General features: G+C 31.6%; 1 protein-coding gene across 3 annotated transcripts in view; it reads right to left on the bottom strand.

The window, feature by feature from the left end:
- Positions 1-3,410: 3,410 nt before the first annotated feature.
- LOC145255800 (clathrin heavy chain 1-like) overlaps positions 3,411-21,567 on the bottom strand; it is a 172,453-nt gene continuing 154,296 nt past the window's right edge. For all 3 annotated transcript variants that reach the window (XM_080114485.1, XM_080114484.1, XM_080114486.1), the window contains one exon: positions 3,411-20,144. In XM_080114485.1, coding sequence (XP_079970611.1) covers positions 19,800-20,144 — 345 coding nt within the window. In that variant the 3' untranslated portion in view covers positions 3,411-19,799. The remainder of the gene's footprint in view (positions 20,145-21,567) is intronic.

The raw sequence follows: 21,567 nt of genomic DNA on the forward strand, positions 1-21,567 counted from the left end.
TTTTTACTAACAGTAAGGTAAGCCTCAAGACAAAAATACATGTTACGAGAGCCTACGTATGGTCCATCCTTCTATACAGATGCAAATGCTGGACCCTAACCAGAACATATAAAATAATCGAAATTTGATGTAACTTAAAGATTGCTTATTAAAAAAAAAAATGAAAAAAAAAAATTTGTTCAGACAAAATTTTTGTAAATGCTGGGTGAAAAAACTTGAAGATAACCATAAATCTTTTATATAATAGATTTATGGTTATCTTCAAGTTCAAATATTTTTCCGAATTGTTTATATATAAAAGTGAACGTGTCTGTGTGTGTATCTGTGTACATTTTCCTACGCAATAACTGTCAATTTTCAGTCTACAGACTCGAAATTTGATATACAGGGTACTGAGATTTGGCAAAATCTTTGTAATCGGTTTTTGGTCAGAAATTTGGATGTTAAGGGGTCAAAGTTCAACGATTTGACCTTTGAGAACTCTACCAAACTCTTCCGCCAATTTTGGGTCGAAACACTTGAAATTTTAGATATAGTTCCTTGGACATGGATCTAACTTAACTTGATTTGAGCCCAAAATAATAAATTTTAAGGGGGTCAAAGTTAAAAAAAATTGACCGCTTTTTTTGATCAACATACACCTCCAAACACCCGGGCTGAAATGCTAAAACACCAATTTTAAGCGAAATTCTAAAAAAGGCAAAAATGCTTAAAAAAGGTTAAATTCATAAAATCTGGCGTAAAAATGTTGAGTGGTTCTAAAATGGGTGATCGATTTACTAGAATGTTGGATTAGAAACTGAGCACCCCACTACAAATCTTTAAATATTGATTTGTTTTTGCATTTTTTTTTTTTTTTTGATAATCTGGTAGATTAGTGTCTATTTTATACTAATCTACTAAAAAAAAAAAATTAAAAAAAAAAAAAAAATATAGTGGAGGGTCTATCTCATTCATGTCGAAACATCACAAATGCTATCAAAGGCAAGATAAGTTATTCTTCTACCTTTTCGTGTTTTAACGTATTTTAAAGCATTTATTTGGTTAAAAAAACAAGTAGCGCCGAGTTGCTAATCTAATCTGACAAGATAGCTGACATGAAGATGTTGTCTTCGGGGTGTCAATAGTAACTCCAAACTCAAAAGATTAAATAAAATACAGATAAAAATACACTAAATAAGTGTCACTGCGATACTCAAAGTAAAAAAAAAAAAGAAAAAAAAGAAAAAAAAAGAAGTCTTGTTTAATATACCCAAAAGTCTTTCTTTATTTCAAAATAAGTTGCAGTATTTTAAAGCTTTTGGCCTCGGTCAGCCATTATTTTTATAACAAACCTAATCCAGATCCCTGGCCAGGTCTTTATTGCTTTTTATCTTAAATCCATCCTTATCAATTTCTTGTATGTTTTCCTTCGCCTTCCTCTGTGAATTGATCCTGCTATCTCAATTGTTCTACATATAACTCCAAAAACTCCCCCCCCCCCGTTCAATGTAACCAGATCATTGTTCTTGCATACATATTCTTATTCCAGATCTAATTAATGAATACAATACCAAAACAACTTTCCATACACAAACAAAACAAAAAATATATTTGTTCACTAATTCAAAGAAACAAAAAAAAAAAAAACTCAAAATAAATAAATAGAACAGTAAAATTTGTAAAATTATTACAGTAGGTTTGTTTTCTTTTATTTCTTTTCTGTTCGTTTTTTTTTTTTTTATTATTGACTTCCGTTTGCTCAGTATAATCTGGCAGTTTCCATTGTCCATCGGGCGTTGCCGAGCAAGACTCATGGAAAAATGGGAACTAAAGTGCAGAAGTACCCATTTTCTTACACCACCCAGATCTACCATCCACATATTAATTTTGCTCTATACAGATGCATCATAACACATAGTTAAAAGTAAAAACTCTTACCTTAGTCGACAGTGGTAACGCTCTGCTGGTTAGTAGTGGCATAGGTTTGTAGAAAAACCAATAAAGTTGTTTTTAAACGCTAGAATTAGCATTTAGACACAACTTTATTGATTATCCTTGTTAGTATGACTTGTAAGAAAAAAAAGAAAGAGATTTAGTATTGGAAAGGATTTAATATGTATGGACGTAGATGAAAGATTAGACAAACCTGTTCAAAGAAAGAGTTCATAGATGTGGTCGAAGTTAGCAGTAGAAGCATGTCCATGTATGAATGGGGACAAAAGATTAGAGAGTCCAATGGGAGAAGAGTTCATGTATGTGTGGTTGAAGTTTTTGTTTGGTAGTAACTACGATGGATTCTTTGTCTTCTTGTCGTAATAGATCCCTGGGCCCAAAAGCCCAGGCGAGTTCTGTTGCATCCTATTGTATGTGTGTTGGTTTATCTTGTTCTTGTTAGTGCGTACGAGTGGGTAGTAATTTTTTTCTGCTCGGCTGACTCTTGCTAGTGTGTACGAATGTGTGCATGAGATTAAGAAGGCTTGTACGTGAGTCATTTCCAAATGCACATTGGGGGGGGGAGTAGACATTCTTCAGTTCTGTGCAAGTATGGCTGGTGAAGTCTTCTCTGTGTGTCTATATTTTGACTGTTTTATAGAAGTTTCTAACTTTGCATTGGCTTACTACTTTCACATAGATGTGTTACACTTTGGGGGTTTATGTAGAATAGAAATGACAAAGTTTCATTCTAACATTTATAAAACAATTTTATTGATCAGCTTCATATAGAGAAAAGGTTAGTAACGGAAAGGAGTTAATATATGTGGACATAGATGAAAAATTAGACAGACCTGTTGAAAGAAAGAGTTCATAAATGTGTGCATCCATGTATGAATGGGGACAAAAGATTAGACAATCCCATGAGAGGAGGAAAGCTCATGTATGTGTGGTTGAAATTATCGTTTGGCAGTAGCCATGATGGATTCTTTGTCTTCTTGTTTTAATAGACCCCTGCCCCCTGTTGTATCCCAGGAGAGAAGTTGGAGACTTGTGAGGAGTGTTGCTGGTCTGAGAACAGAAGAGGCAGTTGCTTGTGAGTTTAACTGTTTTATGAAATTGGTCACGTGGTCAACTTGCTTGAGAGATGGTATCTGATTGGGCAAGCCAGGAATGAAATTGACTGCTAGCATCAATCAACAAAGAGTTCACAAACCAAAGATATTTAAAATCTTAAACTGTAAGTATATGCTTCTTCTGTTACTACAGATTTCCTAAAATTACTTGATCCGCTCCTAATTTTTGCAATCACACCAGCATAAGTTCCTGCGTTCAAATGGTATAACTAAAGTAATCAACATCTTTTCCATGCAAAGATGCTTTCTCCACATTTGAGTTCTCATCCATCTCCTTTGTCTTGCACAGTCATTATTCAACATACCTGAAATTTTATTGTAGGTCTTGGCCCCCCCCAAACAAAAAACAAAAACAAAACAAACACAAAAGAAAAGTCTTTCTTTTCTTTAATTAATTTTTTATTAAAGATTTTTACAGTTTCTTTTTTTTCTTAAAAACATTGCATGAGAAATGAATGTTAAAAAAATAGAATGAAATAAAATTTGTCAAGAACACAGTAGATCATGAAATTCAGATATGTTTTTTTAACAGTCCAAATTCTAGAATTATTTTCTGTTTTTTTTTTTTTTCTATATTGAAAAGTTTATCTTTTTGAATCGCTTAGATGTATTAACATGCATAGATCGTTTTTTTTTTTTGTTTTGTTTTTTGTGGTGTAACACAGGTTTTGATTTTTTTTTTTTTTTTTAGCTTGCTTCATATCCCCCCAAAACAACTTTTGTCAACATTAATATTTCTGCAATCGATGAAAACAAAGAAAAAAAAAAGTCATAAAAATTAAATTGCTTATAAACTGACACTTTAGTATAACATTTTTTGTAAAATAGATAATATCCACTTCACGGCCGCCAAATCTGAAATTGGAAATTGTGAACCGTTAATAATAAAAACTTCCTTTATTTTAGGCTTCAAATTTAATTTATTTATTGCAAACTATTATCCTCATCTTTCTTAGTTGTTGTTTCACAACGTTTCGGCCAACTATTCCTCTGGCCTTCGTCAGGTGGTAACTAAAAAACCCCTCACCACATTTTGGCCAAGTAAGCTTCTGACCGGCTTTGGGTAGGATTGAAACCGCTATCTTCAGACAATTCTCACCTGGAACTATAGACTCAACGTCTCTATCCACTGTGCCATGGGCCCCGAAGGTACAGTGGATAGAGACATTGAATCTCTACGGTTCCAGGTGAGAATTGTCTGAAGATAGCAGTTTCAATCCTACCCAAAGCCGGCCAGAGGCTTACTTGGCCAAAACGTGGTGAGATGACAACAACTATGGAAGGTAGTAATTGCTGAGAATGCAGTTGAGAGATTTGGAATTCCTATCCCATGTTGCGGTTACCACCTGACGAAGGCCAGAGGAATAGTTGGCCGAAACGTTGTGAAGCAACAACTAATAAAGATGAGGATAATAGTCTACAATAAATACATTAATAAAATAATACTCATCTCAATCATAAATTCCAATTAAATAATATAATTTATTTTTTGTTAATTATTTAAAAGATATTTTTTTAAAATTCCAAGTATATAAAAAAAAAAAAAAAAAAATTGAACTTGATTATTTCCTAAAAATGTTTTTAACTCGTATTCGAGTTAAAAACATAAAGAAAGTGCTTGTTCAAAATTCTCCTTATATGTAAAAACAAAAATAAGGAAAAACCTGCATGGTGTACCTACCCATGACGAAAAGAAAATATTATAGTCAAAAAAATATATAAATTAGTCAAGCAGTTTTATTTTCATAAAATATCAAGAAAATAATGGTGTTTATTCAGAATTATACTCATGTAAAAAAAAAATAAATAAAAAAATACAAAAAGTCTTTGATGTATGAATGCGTCATTAAACAAAGATGACATATTCCAAAAATTACGTACATTGATCAAGTAATTTTTTTTTAAACTAAGAAAATCAAACTTTACAATTTTTAAGCGAATTTTAGTTTTTTTTCCAATTTCTCCATGTGAAGGATAACTTCACAAAATCTGGAGTTGGAGTTATGTCCCTTATTCTTTCAGACTGTTTTCAAGATGGTGTCACAAGATTGTCACTTGTAATTTAGCCATAAAATTTTATTATTTTTTTTAAATTTAAAAATAAAATTACTTGATCAATTTACATGCCTTTTGGTGTACAATGTTTTCTTTTTGTCACGAGTATGTTATATAGATTTTTTTTTTTCTATAAGGGGGTAATTTGAGGCAAAGACCAAAAATTTCCAATTAAATAAAAGCAGTGATTTTATTATTTGTTAATTTATTTGAACACATTATTTGCCAATTAAAAAAAAAAAAGAAAGAAAAATAAAAGAAAATCTGATCTAAAATATAATTGAGGATTTTTTTTTTTTAATTTTTTTATTTCTGCTATGGCAGCCACGATCAAGTGGATACTTTCTATTTTACTATATTTTTATAGTAATGATAAAAATGAAATTAGTTTCAAGGTGATTCGGCTACTGGGAGTTAAATTATAGGTACTTTTTAGACCCTGACTCTTTAGTAGCAGTTGTACTTACTCCACTGACCACTATTACACAGGGTCTTTACATGAATAGTAGGTTTTCATACAGGTTCATTTTTAAGCAAAATTTAACAATACAAAAAAAAAAAAAAAAAAAAAAAAAAATTAATTTAAAATTATTTGGTATAATGGCTAGTGTTTGCTAATACTCAGAAAATCATAGTTCAATCCTTGAAAAAAATGGTACTTGATGCCTCCTTGCTAAAATTTTATAAAATGAAGATCAAGGGTAAGTGGAGTATTGTCAGTATGCATATATCTAATTACAAATACTTACTTGAATGGCACAAGTTCAACACAAAGTCAGTTTTTAATGCGGAGAAAATCTAGCTCCCCCCAAAAAGGGGAATTCTAGATTAGGACAAAAATAAAAGGCATATGGAAGACTAACAGCTCTCCTCTTCAATTTAATGGCTTTGTAATAAAAATGAAACTGGTTTTAAAGTGATTCGGCTACAGGGTGTTCAGTTATAGATTTAGGAGCTCATCTTTGCATAAACTGTAAGACTGACTCGTATAAGAATTTCTCATAAAAAAAGTACTCAGATGAAAAGAAAGCAAAGCCTTTCTATAAATAACAAATAAATTTGAGCAACCTACACCATTGGGTGTAGGCTGTTGAAAGTTAAAACAGCGTCATGGTAAAAGAAGTGATCTATTACAATCAAGTCGTATTCCTGACTGCTTGCTTGTTTGTTCACAATTTGATTAATATATACAAAAGATACACTGTTTCATAAATTAATTTTCATACTGAAAACTGACTTATACAGACTTTTATTCCATAATTTCTATACACACTATTTATTCCAAAGAAATCCTCATCAAAGAAGTTACCTAATTTACATATTACATTCAAAAGCATCGATTTTAATAACTAGCTCTATATGTTAATGGTTATTAGTAACCGAATTGTTTAAACTGTGTTGATATTTAAAGTTGATTTATTTAATTTATTCTAATCATTTGCTAAAGCAGACATCAGTTGTGTTTAAAAACGGAAGTAAACTTTATTTATTTAAACTATAAGAGTTATTTCCCCTTTGACTGCTTGGTTTTCATAGATAAAGGTGGACGTGTTTTATGCTTTCATAAATTCAACATGTGTTCCACTTTCAGGAAAATCCTAACAGGGATAAGAGTTAGGATATTCAGTGTATCTTAAATAGTATGTGACTAAAACCCCTGCCTGGCAATATGTCTCTACCTGGTAACACCAGGAATATACAAGTGTCTCTTTATATGTCCAGCTAAAACTTAAAACATACACAACAAAGACCAACAAAGTACTTTTTTTTTTAATTGGTATAACCCTAGATACATATCTAAAATTAAAAGAAAAAAAAAAATCATTATTTAGAGGTTAAATGGTCATTTATATAAGTTGATATTATCTAGATGTACACAGATCTTTTGTCATGTGTTTTCCATCCATTAACTAAAGGGAATTAATTCTAATTTTTTTTCAGATTATTTCCCTTACGCCAACTCAAATTGTGTGTGTGTGTGTCCAGAGAGAGAAATGGGCAGGGTAAAAAAGAAAGATGCAGTAAGGAGGAGCAAATAAAGAGAGGGATAGAAGTTATGTTACACTTTTCTCCTGGCCAATGCCGGATAGCCCTTCTAGTAAAGGAAGAAAGGCTGGCTACCGAATATCTTCGACCAATCTATCTTTCAGACTGAAGCAAGATGTCTATCTTCGTTGGTTCCTGAAAGCTTTCTGTCTGACCTGTGAATCACAGAGTGTCTGGATGTAGTCTTTCAAACGTTAAGTTGAAATTAATATGCCCTGGAGTAAGATTGATCCTTGTGTGATGGAACCACCTTGCAGGGGCTGTTTACACAATAAGAAAGAAATGTTAACGTTTATGACTGCGACTTAAAAAAAAAAATTTTTTTTTTTTTTTTTAAAAGGCGCCACCACTTATCCTCGAGTGGCTCTCATGTCTTGATAAGGGTTAATGAATGTAAGGTAGTCAGTGAGACAACAATCAATACCTTTTGGATCCATTTGGATTTTATTTACAATAAATAAAATCTGATGCTGGACAAATATTTTAAGCAATACATTGTAATCAAATTAATGAATCACAAATGGTCATAGTCAAGATGATCTGTTCTTTTTAACTTCTGGTTTCTGCTTTACAGTCAAGACGATGGTGACAAACAAGATATGGTCCCTTCTGATTAATGATTGTCTTTCTTTCAGACAATGTGAAAGCCCCCCCCCCGGCTTCACATGTTAAGGATGGCTTTCTTGTCTGCTTCAGAAAGTCTTAAAATCCAATCAAATGAACAGCAGAACCTGGAAGTGCAAAGCAGCAGACTTTTGACTATAACCCCACAAGTTGTTGTTATATTCATTTTTGGGTTCATACCTTTTCCTAATAGCATTAGTGAGTACTAAATGGGTAACCATTTCGGACTTCCAGGTGCTGTATGTGCCCTCCGCTTATCTCGGCATTATTTCCAGTCGTCCTGGACTTCTCCTTGCAACTGGATTCAAACAGTGCAGATTCAGGAGAGGTGTGGTTGGAGACTTCACAACCCTTGCCACACAATTACAGCACAGCTGCCCTTACAGGAAGTATCCTGTCTTTCAAAACTGAACGGAGGCATCGATCAATTGGCGAGTAATTTGGACACGAGAAATCCAAGTAGATTTGGACAAGGTTGATTATATAGTCTGCTTTATTATTCATTGGGACAATGAAAATGTGATGTAATCTGTTGCCATGATTATTCAAAAACTTTATTTACAGAGAGAGGAAGGGAAAGAGAAAAAAAAGGGAGAACTGAAAAATGATAGAAAAAGAGAGGTGGGGGGGGGGGAAGAAATTCAGTCAAATAGCGATATAAAAAAAAAAAAAAAAAAAAAAAAAAAAAAGGCTTTAGTGCAGGGTTTCCCAACCAGGGTTTCATGGAACCCCGGAGTTCCTGAAGAGCCTGCCAAGAGTTCCTTCAAGATATACTGATAAATAGGTTTAGATTATTATACCTTTACACAAATGTGCAAATGCATTTTTTTTTTTTTTTTTTTTAAATCTAAATGTCTTATAGATGTACGGAATTGTGAATAAACTCAAAAAAGATCCAGTTATGTGTTTTAAGTAAATGTCAGAAAAAATTTGATTTTTTTTTTTTTTTTTTTTTTTTTAAATTGTCAATAAATTTTGAGAAAAAGAACTTATTTTTCACCCAAACTGGTTATAAAAAGAAAAATGTTTCTTGCATTGTGAAGGAGAAATAAATAAGATTGTAAAATATTTGTTCATGTAGGAATTCCTTGGGACATTATTATTGGAAGGATTTCACAAGGGTAAAAAAGGGTTGGCAAACACTGATGTAGAAAATAAAAAATAAAAACAAAGGATCCATCTGTTATGTGTTTGAACTAATTCTCAGAAAAATATTTTTCTTTTCTTTTCAAAGTTTCAATAAATTTGAGATGAAGAACTCTTTAAACTAAACCAATTTTAAAAATAAAAATATTGCTTGCATTAGAAAAGAGAAATAAATAAGATTGTAAAAAAAATTCTCATGAAGGGATGCCTTGGAACGTCACTATTATTGGAAAGGTTTCACAAAATTAAAAGGGTTGAAAAATACTGCTGATTTGGCAGCAATCTGCTCTCTACTGGAAAAAGAAAAAAAAGTGGATTTCGACCAAAAAGCATAGAAATCACATCATGTAGGCTCTAGTTATTTCTGCCTTTTCTGGATTTAAAAAAAAAAAAAAAAAAAAAAAAAAGACTGCTAAAAAGCACAGAACTCACATCCTTGGTTTAAATAAAAATGAACAATGTGCATATGAACACAAATTGGTACTTCGGCATTATAAATGCACATCTAAAATTTAAAAAAAAATGTATTTAAAGTAGTGATGGGACGATTCCAATATTATTTTCCAATTCCAATACAATTACCAATTCCATACCAAGTTTTCAATTCCAATTCTTTATAAATCTCAAATATTTAACTACAATTACATTTTCACGATTATCGAAAAAAAAAAGAAAAAAAAGTTAAATCTGTAGATATTTTCTCAAATATAAGAATATATTTATGGGGAATGATCTATCGATTTTAGTTTTACTGGTAGTATAAAATCAATAAATATTCATTATTTCATCATTACATATAAGCAATAGAAGGTTTTGCTTTAAACAAAATCAAATGAAAAAGCCAATTAAAAGAATCGTTTTTTACATGGGGGGAAAATAAACACAAATTTTTCCGATTTCAATTCTAATACTCTCAAATGTTCCAATTTTTTTTCAATTCCGATTAATCGTCCCAACACTAATTTTAAGTAAAAACGCTATTACATAATTATGTGTTATGTTAAAATTAGTAAAAATTGCAAAAACTAATCCAAATCTACTAGAACTATGTTTTTTACAAAAAAAAAAAAAAATTGTTATTTTTTAGATGCCCTTTCCTAATCTATAAAACAATAGATGTAGGTATGTTTTTGTGTCTGTGTGAAAATATTTAACTGATAAACTCTTAAACTACTGGTCACATAACACTGAAATTATCAGGAAATAGTAATCATATACCAAGGATAGTTTATAATGAGTACACTCTGTTTGGATGGATGAAAAACGTGTACGGCTAGCCGGAAATAGTGAAAGTGAAATTAAAACGAGGGAGATAAGTCAGTTTGTCATACAGAATTAGCTGTATGGGACTAAACCGTTAAAATTGCATTATTTGATAGATCTTATTTTTGCTTGGAATTATTTTTCTACTCTTATTTTTTCATAAATATTTATTAATTTTGACAAGACATGTATTATGTAATAGCGTTTTTACGTAAAATACAATTTTTGATGTCCACTTATGCACAGCATCCACAAATTATTCAATAGGATTTGAATAGGATTATTCAATAGGATTTGGCATAACCAATTTCATATAGTCTGCGAGAAATTCTATTGAGTACATCATGCGTACCCCAAGCTACACAAGTTTTCATTTTTTCCATATTTGGGAAAGAGTGCAGGTTCATACTTTTTCCAATGGTATTAGCAAGTATAGTATTATGCTTTTAACTTATTTGAAGCGTTTGATGACTTTTAATGGGATTTCTGAGAGAGCATGAAGAACCACTAAAATTAACATTTTAGTCAGCTAAGCTCCATTTTAACACTTTTTGAGATAGCTGTAGATTTAAAAAATATATTTTGAGTATTTTGGGTCCTGGTCTCTCACACGACAGAATGGAATTTTGTGTTTGTTGGGTTTTAATGAAATTCAAACCATAATTCATTCAATTACTTATGTAATGTGAAATAGATTCTAAATGAACATATTTTTAAGTATTTTAAAATCCTCTAATTTGAACACCCAAAGTCCAACTAATTTGAACACCTCATTTGAATAATAATTAATCAGAACATTTTAAAACCCTCTAATTTGGATTAAACTGTACAAAATTAACTCTTTCCTAAGTCTCAAGCCATTATCCCTATTTCAACATTTTGTTAAAAATAAATTTAAAAAAAATTGAATGTAAGTACTTCTGTACATTTTTTAAGGGAGCATAATTTTTTTAAAACTAATTTTAATGAGATTTAAGCGACAAATAGAAGAAACCAAACTCCAAAATTTTCATCATTATTAAAATAATCCTCTGAAGGGAGCTTTCATTTGTTTTGCTTTATGGCATATCAACCATTTTTGGATTATTTCATACAAGACAGTCATTTTGTTAAGTTTTTTTATATTCTAAGTGACGCATTTTGAGGGATGAGAGGAGGAGAAAAGCTATACAGGGCTGTGATGTCACAAACAAGAAGTAAAACGCTTGAATGATCTCTTTTCCCAACTAAATTTCAGACACAGTGAATGTATTAAATGCCTGTAAGGTACCACTACTCTCCCGGTATAAAGGGAGAAACCTCAATAATCTGTTCAACAGAAACTGTGTCACTGCAGTTGTCTTTTATTTTCAGACTGAGCTATTCATCCTGGATGAGGTCCAGCCTCTTCAGCCTTGCCCCCTTTCTTTGAGGTGAAGTTTATTGTTGCATGAGATGCTTCGGCCAAGGAAGGCTGGCAGAGTTGGCCAGGCAATTTTTAATAGACCAGAGTTCTTTAGGGGGGCACTAGTTTGATTCTCCCCAGCTTCATACCTTGTGTCACATCTTTTTGTGATGGGTAGGAAGTAAATACAATGTTGTGGCTTTGTAAGCGGAAGATAACAAAAACGAACACACTGGCATAATTAATAAAACGTGTATTAACAAAAGTATATATCATGATTCTGGAGCCATAACGCGATTAGTCATAACAGTATTTACTGTGTCTGGTCAAGTCCATTTATTCCTGAAAATAGGTAGATCAACTTGCGCCATAATGGAGACAATAGTTAAACAGGGATATTTTTTAAAGGGTTAAACAAATAATTATGACATTAAACGAGTGACTTGCACTTCCCCAAACCCCCAAATTAGGACCTCACCACAGAATGTAGTTTCATATCATACCCAGGAAATTAATTCCACAAAAGTAAAATTTTTCTGAGTTCATAACTTCAGTTATGCAATCTATATTTTAATAGTTTTCACCATAGAAATCCATGTTTTTGAGATCTTGGTCTTTTACTGCACTTACTCTTCAAAGTTTCTTAATATTATGATCCAATTCTGGGTGAGTATTCCAGCTAGGAATATACATATACATATATATATATATATATATATATATGGTGTCTAAATAAAATGAACTCATCAATATCTCATCACAGTTAGGAAACTTTGTCAAAAATATCATTTCTTGAACAGAATCAGACCAGATACGCATAAAACTTGAAAGTAGTAGTGAAATGCAAGTCCACAAAGGGGGGGGGTAAATTAAAAGAATGTGCTAGAGTGAGATGGAAATGAAGTTAGTAGTAGGTGGGATGTTGGATATGTAATTAAAGATGATTGGTGGAAGAGATTAATTGCACACACCCAAGGATCCACCCATTTCCCGCCAACTTATTTCCCGCCCACTCTGAGTGTCCATTTTGCCTTTCATAACTGCTTCCAAATGTAATTTGATTCTGTTTAATAAACACCATTCTTGTTAAAGTTGCATGACTGAAATGAAATATGGAATCTAACATGATTTTGTAGGAAATTATTTAAATTTTATATCGATAGGTGGCCTACCATTCATTACACAAATATACATAGTAAAAATTAAAAATAATATCAGTAAAAATATCAAGGGCTGAGTTTAAATTAAAAACAAGTTGAATAATCGACAGCTCTTCATTGAGGTGTGAAGTCAAGCAATAGACATTATTCGTACCATAAAAGACATCTTCATAACATTTAACATACAAATAACAATCATTGGGATGAATCTTTAATCACAAAACCATAAAAAGGCATCTTATTTTTTTTTTTTTTTTTTTTATAATTGTTCAATTGTTGCGAATATTCCAATAATCACAAATCCTTAAAAATTTCTATGCATTTTAAATGACGAATAACAATCACAGAAATTTTGAAATGATCATGAATAACTTCCACAATTCAAATTTGTTAAATATTGCGTCTACATCAGCTAGTATCTATTTAGGTATTTAAGTTCAGAGAAACTTATCAAGTTAGGCAGGATGTAGAGGGTCAAATGGTCAACTTTGAGGTTATCGTTTTTCCATAGGAACAGCAGCTAGAAGAAACGGTGTTAGACAAAGCAACATATCAAACACTGACATGATGAAACGTGGGTAAAATGACTTAGAAAGAATCAGTGACTAACAAAACAAGCAGATGGAACCCCATTTCTATGATATTCCTTTGAAAAGAAAATGTGTCCTTTCTTGTGAGAGATGACTGATTACAGACCAAGAGACCACAGTCTAGAAACATCAAACTTGAACCATGAACATCAGGACACAAGGGAAGCACAGGTAAGATTTTATCCTCCATGAATCTGTGACATGCAAGATGTTGGATTCCCTAAGGAGGGAGGAGATAATGCAACTACTCAACTCATCTTGAATATGATCTTTGACCTTTTTTGAGGTGAAGGTTTTCAAACATGGGAATCTTTCTGTCAAAGTCTAGAACGTTTTTATATTCTTAGGTATAACTTAATGCATTCTTTATGTATGGGAACAATATGTTTAATTGTATGTTCAATCTATATATACATGTTCCACCTACTGTTTTTATAGCATGTAGTAGACAAACTATTAATAAATGAAATGTTTTTGTAGTGATAAGATGATTCCAATAGCCGCCACCCACCCACAGATTCAGTTACCAATTCTGTTCTAAATTTCTGATTATGATTCTAAAAATTGCTTAATCTCCTAAAAAGTAGAATTTCATTTTCTTATGCGGGATGGGGTGAGGGGGAAGCTTATGATTTAATAGAGTTGTCATCTAATGAGGATATAATTTTCTTTTTAATTTGACAAACTTCTTAATTCTTCCCTTTATCTATTGTATTTTGTTCCATTTTTATTGGGTTACTTTTCCACTTTGTATCATTTTTACCTAAATTCATTATGATCTATAAATTTTAGTTTTACTGAGTTTAAAAACAATGAATATTTAGTTTATTTTTTATCCATATTACTAGCAATGGAAAATTTAATTTTAAATAAATAAAAATTAACAAAATCTTTCATGGCATCAAAATATAGGAACTCTGATATTGATTTCAATAATCCAGAAAGTTCTGATTTTTTTCAATTAACTTTTTCACACATATGATATAATACGCAGTGAATTTCAGCAACAGTCCGCCATGATTATATAATTAATTTAATTTCTCTACCCACGTGTTGCTAATCTTGATAAAATATTCTAAATTATTGTACTTATACAATGTCATGCAACAAAAAAGTTTTTCAATCCAAAAAATACCCCCTCCCCCCAACAAAAAAAATCACTGAGATTCTAAGAATTTACGACAATTGGAGTACCCCCTCCTCAATAAGAATTGGGATGTTTAAAAAAATTTTTATAGGTTTTATTGTAAAGAAATATCTTTCTTTTTTTTAAAATAACAAAACATTTTTTTTTCAGAAACTCTTTGATTTAATTTTATATATTAACTGATATATATATATATATATATATATATATATATGGTGTCCATATAGTCTCTTTACAATTTAATTTTGTGCTTTCTCCTGAGCAGTGTCTATCCTATAAGGATACACTTAACAGTTTTCTTCCATTAACGAAATATTTAAAACAAGTTTTCATTAATAGAAACTTCAGTAAACACTAATTAAAACACTAAAATTCTGGTCAAGTTACTTCATTAACTGTCTTTGTAATACATTTCTTTATTTGTAAAGAAACTTTACGAACACCCTGTGTATTAAGTCATCCCATAAGTTATGTCCGGATTTTAGCAGCAATTGGGGATGTCTAATGGAACTAAATAATATTTATGTTTTTTTATAATACATCTTTGTTCTCCTTTATATTTTTATCAGATAAAATATGTTAAAATATTCCTCATTTTTCAGTTTGATTCATGTCTGACCCCCCCCCTCCAAAAAAAAAAAAAAGCAATCTTCAATTTTTAATTGTTCAAATTAGTCGTAATTTGTAAATAACTCACTAAATGATATATCTGATTTTCTGTTCATTCTCTCTTGCTCTATCTTGTTTGATGCTCCATTCTTATTTTATAAAGCGTTGCTCTCTCTCTCTCTCTCTCTTTATTAACAATAAAAAGTAATAAAACTAAATATATAATACTAGATTGGAACAGTCCATTATAAACAAAACAAAATATCACAATAGCTAGAGAGAGAGAGAGAGGCAAAAAAGAGGAAGTATAGCGAGCATAAAGAGACTAGTTTAAAATTATGTTTCTGAATTTTTGAAATGAGGATTGATTATTTGGATTATTCAAAGTATGGTTCTTCGTGACAATACTATCCAAAAAGGGGCGTTTTAAGTGGTCACACATGGTTATATAATAATAACCCAGAAGGATATCATTGTTGGTTGACAATTTGTATTTTCAATGTTTTAGCAAGCTGCTGAACAAAAATAATTTTGAATAGAATTTATCATTTTTTCTATTTGATAATGTCTGATAATGTCCCAGTCTTCTTCACTGTCATTTTGAAAATAATTACCTGCTAGAATTAAAATTTGCCGACCAAAATCAAGTACCATGATGCTTTTGTTGGTTATCTAGGCCATGTGTACGGAGAAATCATTTTGACAAAACATACACCTGGCAACGAATGTAAAAAAAAAACAAAATAATTATCAAATGTGTCAAATAAAATAATTATTTGAATAAAAAATTATGACTGACATTTTGTTTAATACCTAGGCTGTGTGTACCGAGAAATTATTTTGATGAAAGTGTACGCCTACAAAAAATATAAAATAATTATTAATTTGAATAAAAAATGCTAAACCTGACATGGGCTCCTGTGTGAAGAAGCATCAAACTTGATCAATTGTCAAACAAAAGACGAGTTAAATGTCTGATGTTTGAAAGGTCATTTTCAACAAGAAGTTAAACAGGAGTAATCAAAGTCAAGTCAATCCAGTGAAATGACAATGGTTCAATAAAACATCTTTGCATGTGTCTATAGTGACAATACTATCCCAAAAAGGGTGTTTCAGGTGGTCACAAATGGTTATATAATAACAACTAAAAAGGATATCATTATTGGTTGATGATTTGGGCCCGAAAAGAATCAATCCTCTGAATTCCCGTGTGTGCACTTCCCTCTTAACAACTATCCATCGTCATCATCAACAATAAAGATACGTCATTATATTTTTATATATGAGAGTATCGTCATTGTCTTAAACACAGCAAAAATACAACACTTCTATGTTTCTGCATTTTTGAGATGAGGATTGATTATTTGGATTATTCAAAGTATGGTTCACATTTTGATTTTGCTGTGAAAATATATCAAATTGGTACAGACTTGAATTAATATGAAGATAGAAAATGTTATTTAGATTCAACTTCTAAAATGCCACGGGATGTTTGTTTATCTTTTTTTTCATTTGATAACGAAAAAATATTATAAAAAAAATGAAAAAATTATAAATTTGATGAAAAAAAAAAAAAAAAAAAAATTATATATATATATATATATATATATATATATAAACACATTTCCACTATTGAACAAAATTCTAAACTTAGATTCATTTATTATAAAAGATCTAAAACAAATCATTTGCTAATACACAATAACCCGACGACAAATTGCTAAGAACTAGTAATGGCGTGTATGTTTTTAAATGTCCTATAAGAGAATGTGTCTCCAAAAACAATTCATACATTGACGTGACTAGTACCAGGGTTTCTCGCCGGCTTACATGTCACCTGTCTTCTCCTAACACTTCCATCTATCAACACCTAATAGTACATGACACTTCCAAAAATGAATTTAGAAACATTAATAAAAAAAATACCTCCATTCAAGCCATCACATATTGTAACCTGTGCCTCCCAATCATAGAAGCGCTACTCATTCGCATAAACAAACCAACCATCAATCAGGCTCAACATGAGAGAGAGGGTACACTTGAGTGCTTTTACACGATTTTAATCGACTTTTTCAATAAATTTACAAAACGCAAACTTTTAATTCATCACTTGCCTGAAGACGATTCGTAGAAATTGAAAACGTTCACGACTATGGAAAATTTTACACTCAAACAGAACATTCAAACATTGACCCGCCAAATGGAAAAGATGGATCGCAAGAGAAACAAACAGGAATTATCCCTGCTGTTCAATGAAACATATGTAAGAGAAAAAAAATTCTGCCCAAATATACTAATGTAATAATAAGTGGATATACGAGGGTCGTTCCAAAAGTAAAGCCTCCTATTTTTTTTTTTAACTAAAAAAATTGAAGAGCTACGAAGATGGGAGTGATACCATTAAAATGAGCGACCTTTTGTGCTCTAAAATTTACTTGTCTACATAGTCACCATTATTCTTAATACACTTTTGCCAGCAATGAACGATGGCTGTGCATGGGCATCCAAAGCACGCTTTATCATACAAGGGTCATTCCAAAAGTAAAGCCTCCTATTTTTTTTAACTCAAAAAATTGAAGAGCTACGACAACAGGAGTCATACCATTAAAATGAGAAACCTTTTGTGCTCCAGAATTGTTTTTTTTTTTTTTTTTTTTTTTTTTTTTTTTTTACAATTACCACAATTCTCATGATACTTTTGCCAGATATTTAATGACGCATCTCTGCTTCTGATGCATGTCTATGACAGGGCTTATTTTCTTATAGTCTTACACCATCAATATTTGCAACAGACAGATGAAACTTTCAGGTCATGAATGTGCAAGTTCAGTCATCATAACGCAATTTGCAGTCTCCTCTGACCCATTTAGACGGAATAAAAAAAATAAAAAGCATTAATTTTGGAACGCTCCTGATTTATGGATGTTATTCAGTTCCATTCAATATTTCCAGCTTACTTGGCATAATGGTTAGAGTGTTTGCTAATGGACTATGAGACCAGGGTTCAATCCTTAATTGAATCATAGCAAAGACTCAATACACTATCAAAAATACATAATACTCTATTTTTAAACAGCATTATAAAGGCGAGAATAAAGGATAAGTGGAGTAATCCTTGGAAAGAAGTGGTGCTCTCTCCTACTTCCTTGTGTAAAATCCAATGAAAATGGATACTTTTTTTTTTTTTTTTTTTTTTTTTTTTTTAATATATTCCACCTTGCTATTACATTTCAGAGAACTGAAATCCAGACAGAACTGTTAGTCAAGAAAGTGTATGTCAAGGAGGCACAGATGTTATGAGTTGATCAAAGCATATTCCATTAAAGTACTTGTAAAACAGGTACAGGTACACAACACTGCAGTGATGAGACAAAAGTTGGAGCTTGGCTGATCATGGGGGGAACTTATTAGATTTGAGATTATTTGTTGGATTCTATCTAAGAGGGAGAGACTAGTCGTAGATGCACCAGTCCAGATGTGGCAACAATACTCCATGCATGGGTGAATGGTGGCTTTGTAGAGATACAGGATAGGATACTTTTATCTGTTGAGTCATAATAATCACTCAAAAATGATATATAATACCTCTTTCTAAACACTCAGTATTATTATATCACGGGAAAATTGAATAATCTTGAGAGAGAGGTGATACCCTCCCCTACTTCTCAGTGTAGTTATGTGTGTAGTAGTAGCTTATAAAAAGGGAGCCTTTATTTTTTATTTATTTTATTTATTTATTTTTTTAGATATTATGATTTGCTATTAAGTTTCAGAGACTTGAAGTCCAGATATAAATAATAGGGTTAGTCGAGAGTATGTACATCTAGGGGCATAAGTGCTGGGAGTTCATCAGGGCATAGTCTATTTTATTATTTATCAAATGGACACAGGGATGTAACAGTGCATGTCACTCATAAATTAACTAAATTAGTTAAAAGAATTTTAATCTCTCTGGTTCTCCTGTGTGAGTCAATTTTACTCAGAACTAAAACCTTCAAAACTTTCAGTGTACATCTCTACTTTTTTTCTGCATGAAATGAAGTTCTAAACTGATGAGGTGATCAATGGCCACTCATAGAAGACAGTGACCATTAAACAACATTGATTTGTTTGTTTAAAACATTAATGAAAATTTGATTAAAATATTAATGAAAATTTGATTAAAATATTAATGAAAATTTAAAACACTATGTTAATAGCAAATGAAAAAAAAGGGAGACTTTTTTTCTTTTGAGATATTTCTACTTGTTCTTAAATTTAATTATCAGAATATGACAATTTTATTAGATCACCAAAGTTAAGCGACATAGAGCCTCATCAGTATCAGATGGGTTACCATTTGGGAAGTCTAGGTGCTTATGTCATTTTCTCATGACCGGGATATAATGGAGCTGGGAACCCGCTTGTAAATTTGACATTTCTTGAAAACTTCTTTCTTTGAAGGAAGCTGGTAATAGCCAGGCATGAGTTAATATGACACTCGGCATTACCAGCAGTTTTTTTTTTTATTTTATTAAATTTCAGAGAATTAGAATCCGGACAGAACTAATGGGATGACCTGAAATTTTTCTTTAAAATATGTTTTTAACAAGCACCAAAAAGATGATAAAGTATTTCTTAAAACATAAAAAAAGGCATCTTGTAAACAGGATACAAATGTTTTAAATATGGACATTTTCTGTTTTTGTTTTTCTTTTTTGAGTCTGTAAGCCAATCTATTAAGAATTATGTTTTTTCTTCACTGATAACACAGCTACTACTACTACTATTACTACTGCTGCTGCTACTGGTACTAGTGGCGGTGGTGATGGCATCGACACTGTCCTTGATGGCACAACCGCTGACCTTAGGGGACTGGCCCAGGCCGACACCCATCAGGGCAGTGGTGGTGGTGTTGTTGTTGTTCAACAGGGCACTGAAATAATTATTATTATGCAGCTGCTTGCTGGGTGTTCGCTTCTCGTCACTACGGGCAATCGCCCGCTCGAGTCGGCTTGCTTGGTTGGCCCATTTTGCGCTCTCTCGGACCTGAGATAGCAAAACGTCTCTTTTGATGTCCACACTGAGAATCTGAAATTGGAAAATAGGACAAAAATTAAATAGTGATATAAAAATTACCGATATAAACATGACTTAATATGACACTCGGCATTACTTGTGATCACTATTATTTGAATAAAATAAAGTAAAACATGAGTTGTCTCCCCCTGCACTCCTACTTGAATACAATAAACAAATAGTTATAAGCTGTTATGTGTTTTTATAATAATGACAGCAATTTGTTTTTTTGCATGTAAAGCAAAAGGTAGAAATACAACAGTGTCAATTTGGTACTTTGAGAAAGACTTTCCAGTAAGGAAAGAAAAGCAGAAAACAAATAGGGGTTGATACACAATGTAAAATAGATATTAATGAAAAGAAAAAAAAAAGAAAAAGAAAAAGAAAAGGGGGTTAAGATAAAAAAGGTATTTATATTATACTAGCGTGGGGAGGGACACCCAGTGTTACCCAGTTGTAAAATAAGGTTAAATAATAATAAAAATACAAAAAAAAACAGAACTTGGATGGCATCTTATTGTGTTATTAAAAGAAAAAAAAAAAAAATGCAGCCTGCTGGGTGCAAACTTGCATAACTCAAGTTCATAAGCGAACATGTCATCAATCAGACCACGATGACGCAGATGTTATGTTTCAAGGTAAGCTTTTTAAAATGAAATAATGGATCAACCATTCACGCATGCGTTATCAGCAAACAGTGTCGAAACCAAGCTTTTTACCTGAACCCCACTTCAAACAAAACATTTCTACATGAAATAATTGATGATTTTTTTTCTAATTTTTCGATATTATGTGTCTGAGAAATCGCTCTCTCTAACAATACCAGGTTCGTGCCTGTTTGATGAAGGTGACAAAAGCTTTTAGCGGATACACAAACACACAAACAGCTGAGATTTATATAATAGATTTCTCTGGATATTCTGCAATTAAGACAACAGAACAAAAATGTGGTAAAAAGAAAAACAAAAGAATATGTAATAAATAAATGTTATGAAAAGCAAGATAATTTACTCTTCTACCTACCTGGATAATTTTTTTGTGTTTTAACTTATTTTAAAGCGTTTATTTACTTTGAAACGAAAGTAGTGTCGAGTCTTAAGTTAGAACAAAAAAATATGGTTGACATTAGACAATCATCTGGGGGAGTCTCAATTATTGCTCAAAAACTGAAAATTAAAATACTGATAGAACATTACATTTTTATACGACTGGTGACATTAATTTCATGGGTTTATACTACTATTTGGTTTGGTTTTCAATTTTTGAAGGATTATCGAGGCTCCCCAGATGACCATCTCATGGTTGCCATATTTTTTGTTCTAACTAAAGACTCAACACTAATTTTGTTTCAAAGCAAATAAACGCTTTAAAATAAGTGAAACAAAAAAAGAAACTTATCCGAGTAGGTAGACGAGTAACTTACCTGACATTTGGT

Source organism: Euprymna scolopes, chromosome 31 (assembly GCF_053919585.1).
Source record: "Euprymna scolopes isolate OS-2025 chromosome 31, ASM5391958v1, whole genome shotgun sequence".
Classification (NCBI taxonomy): Eukaryota; Metazoa; Mollusca; class Cephalopoda; order Sepiida; family Sepiolidae; genus Euprymna; species Euprymna scolopes.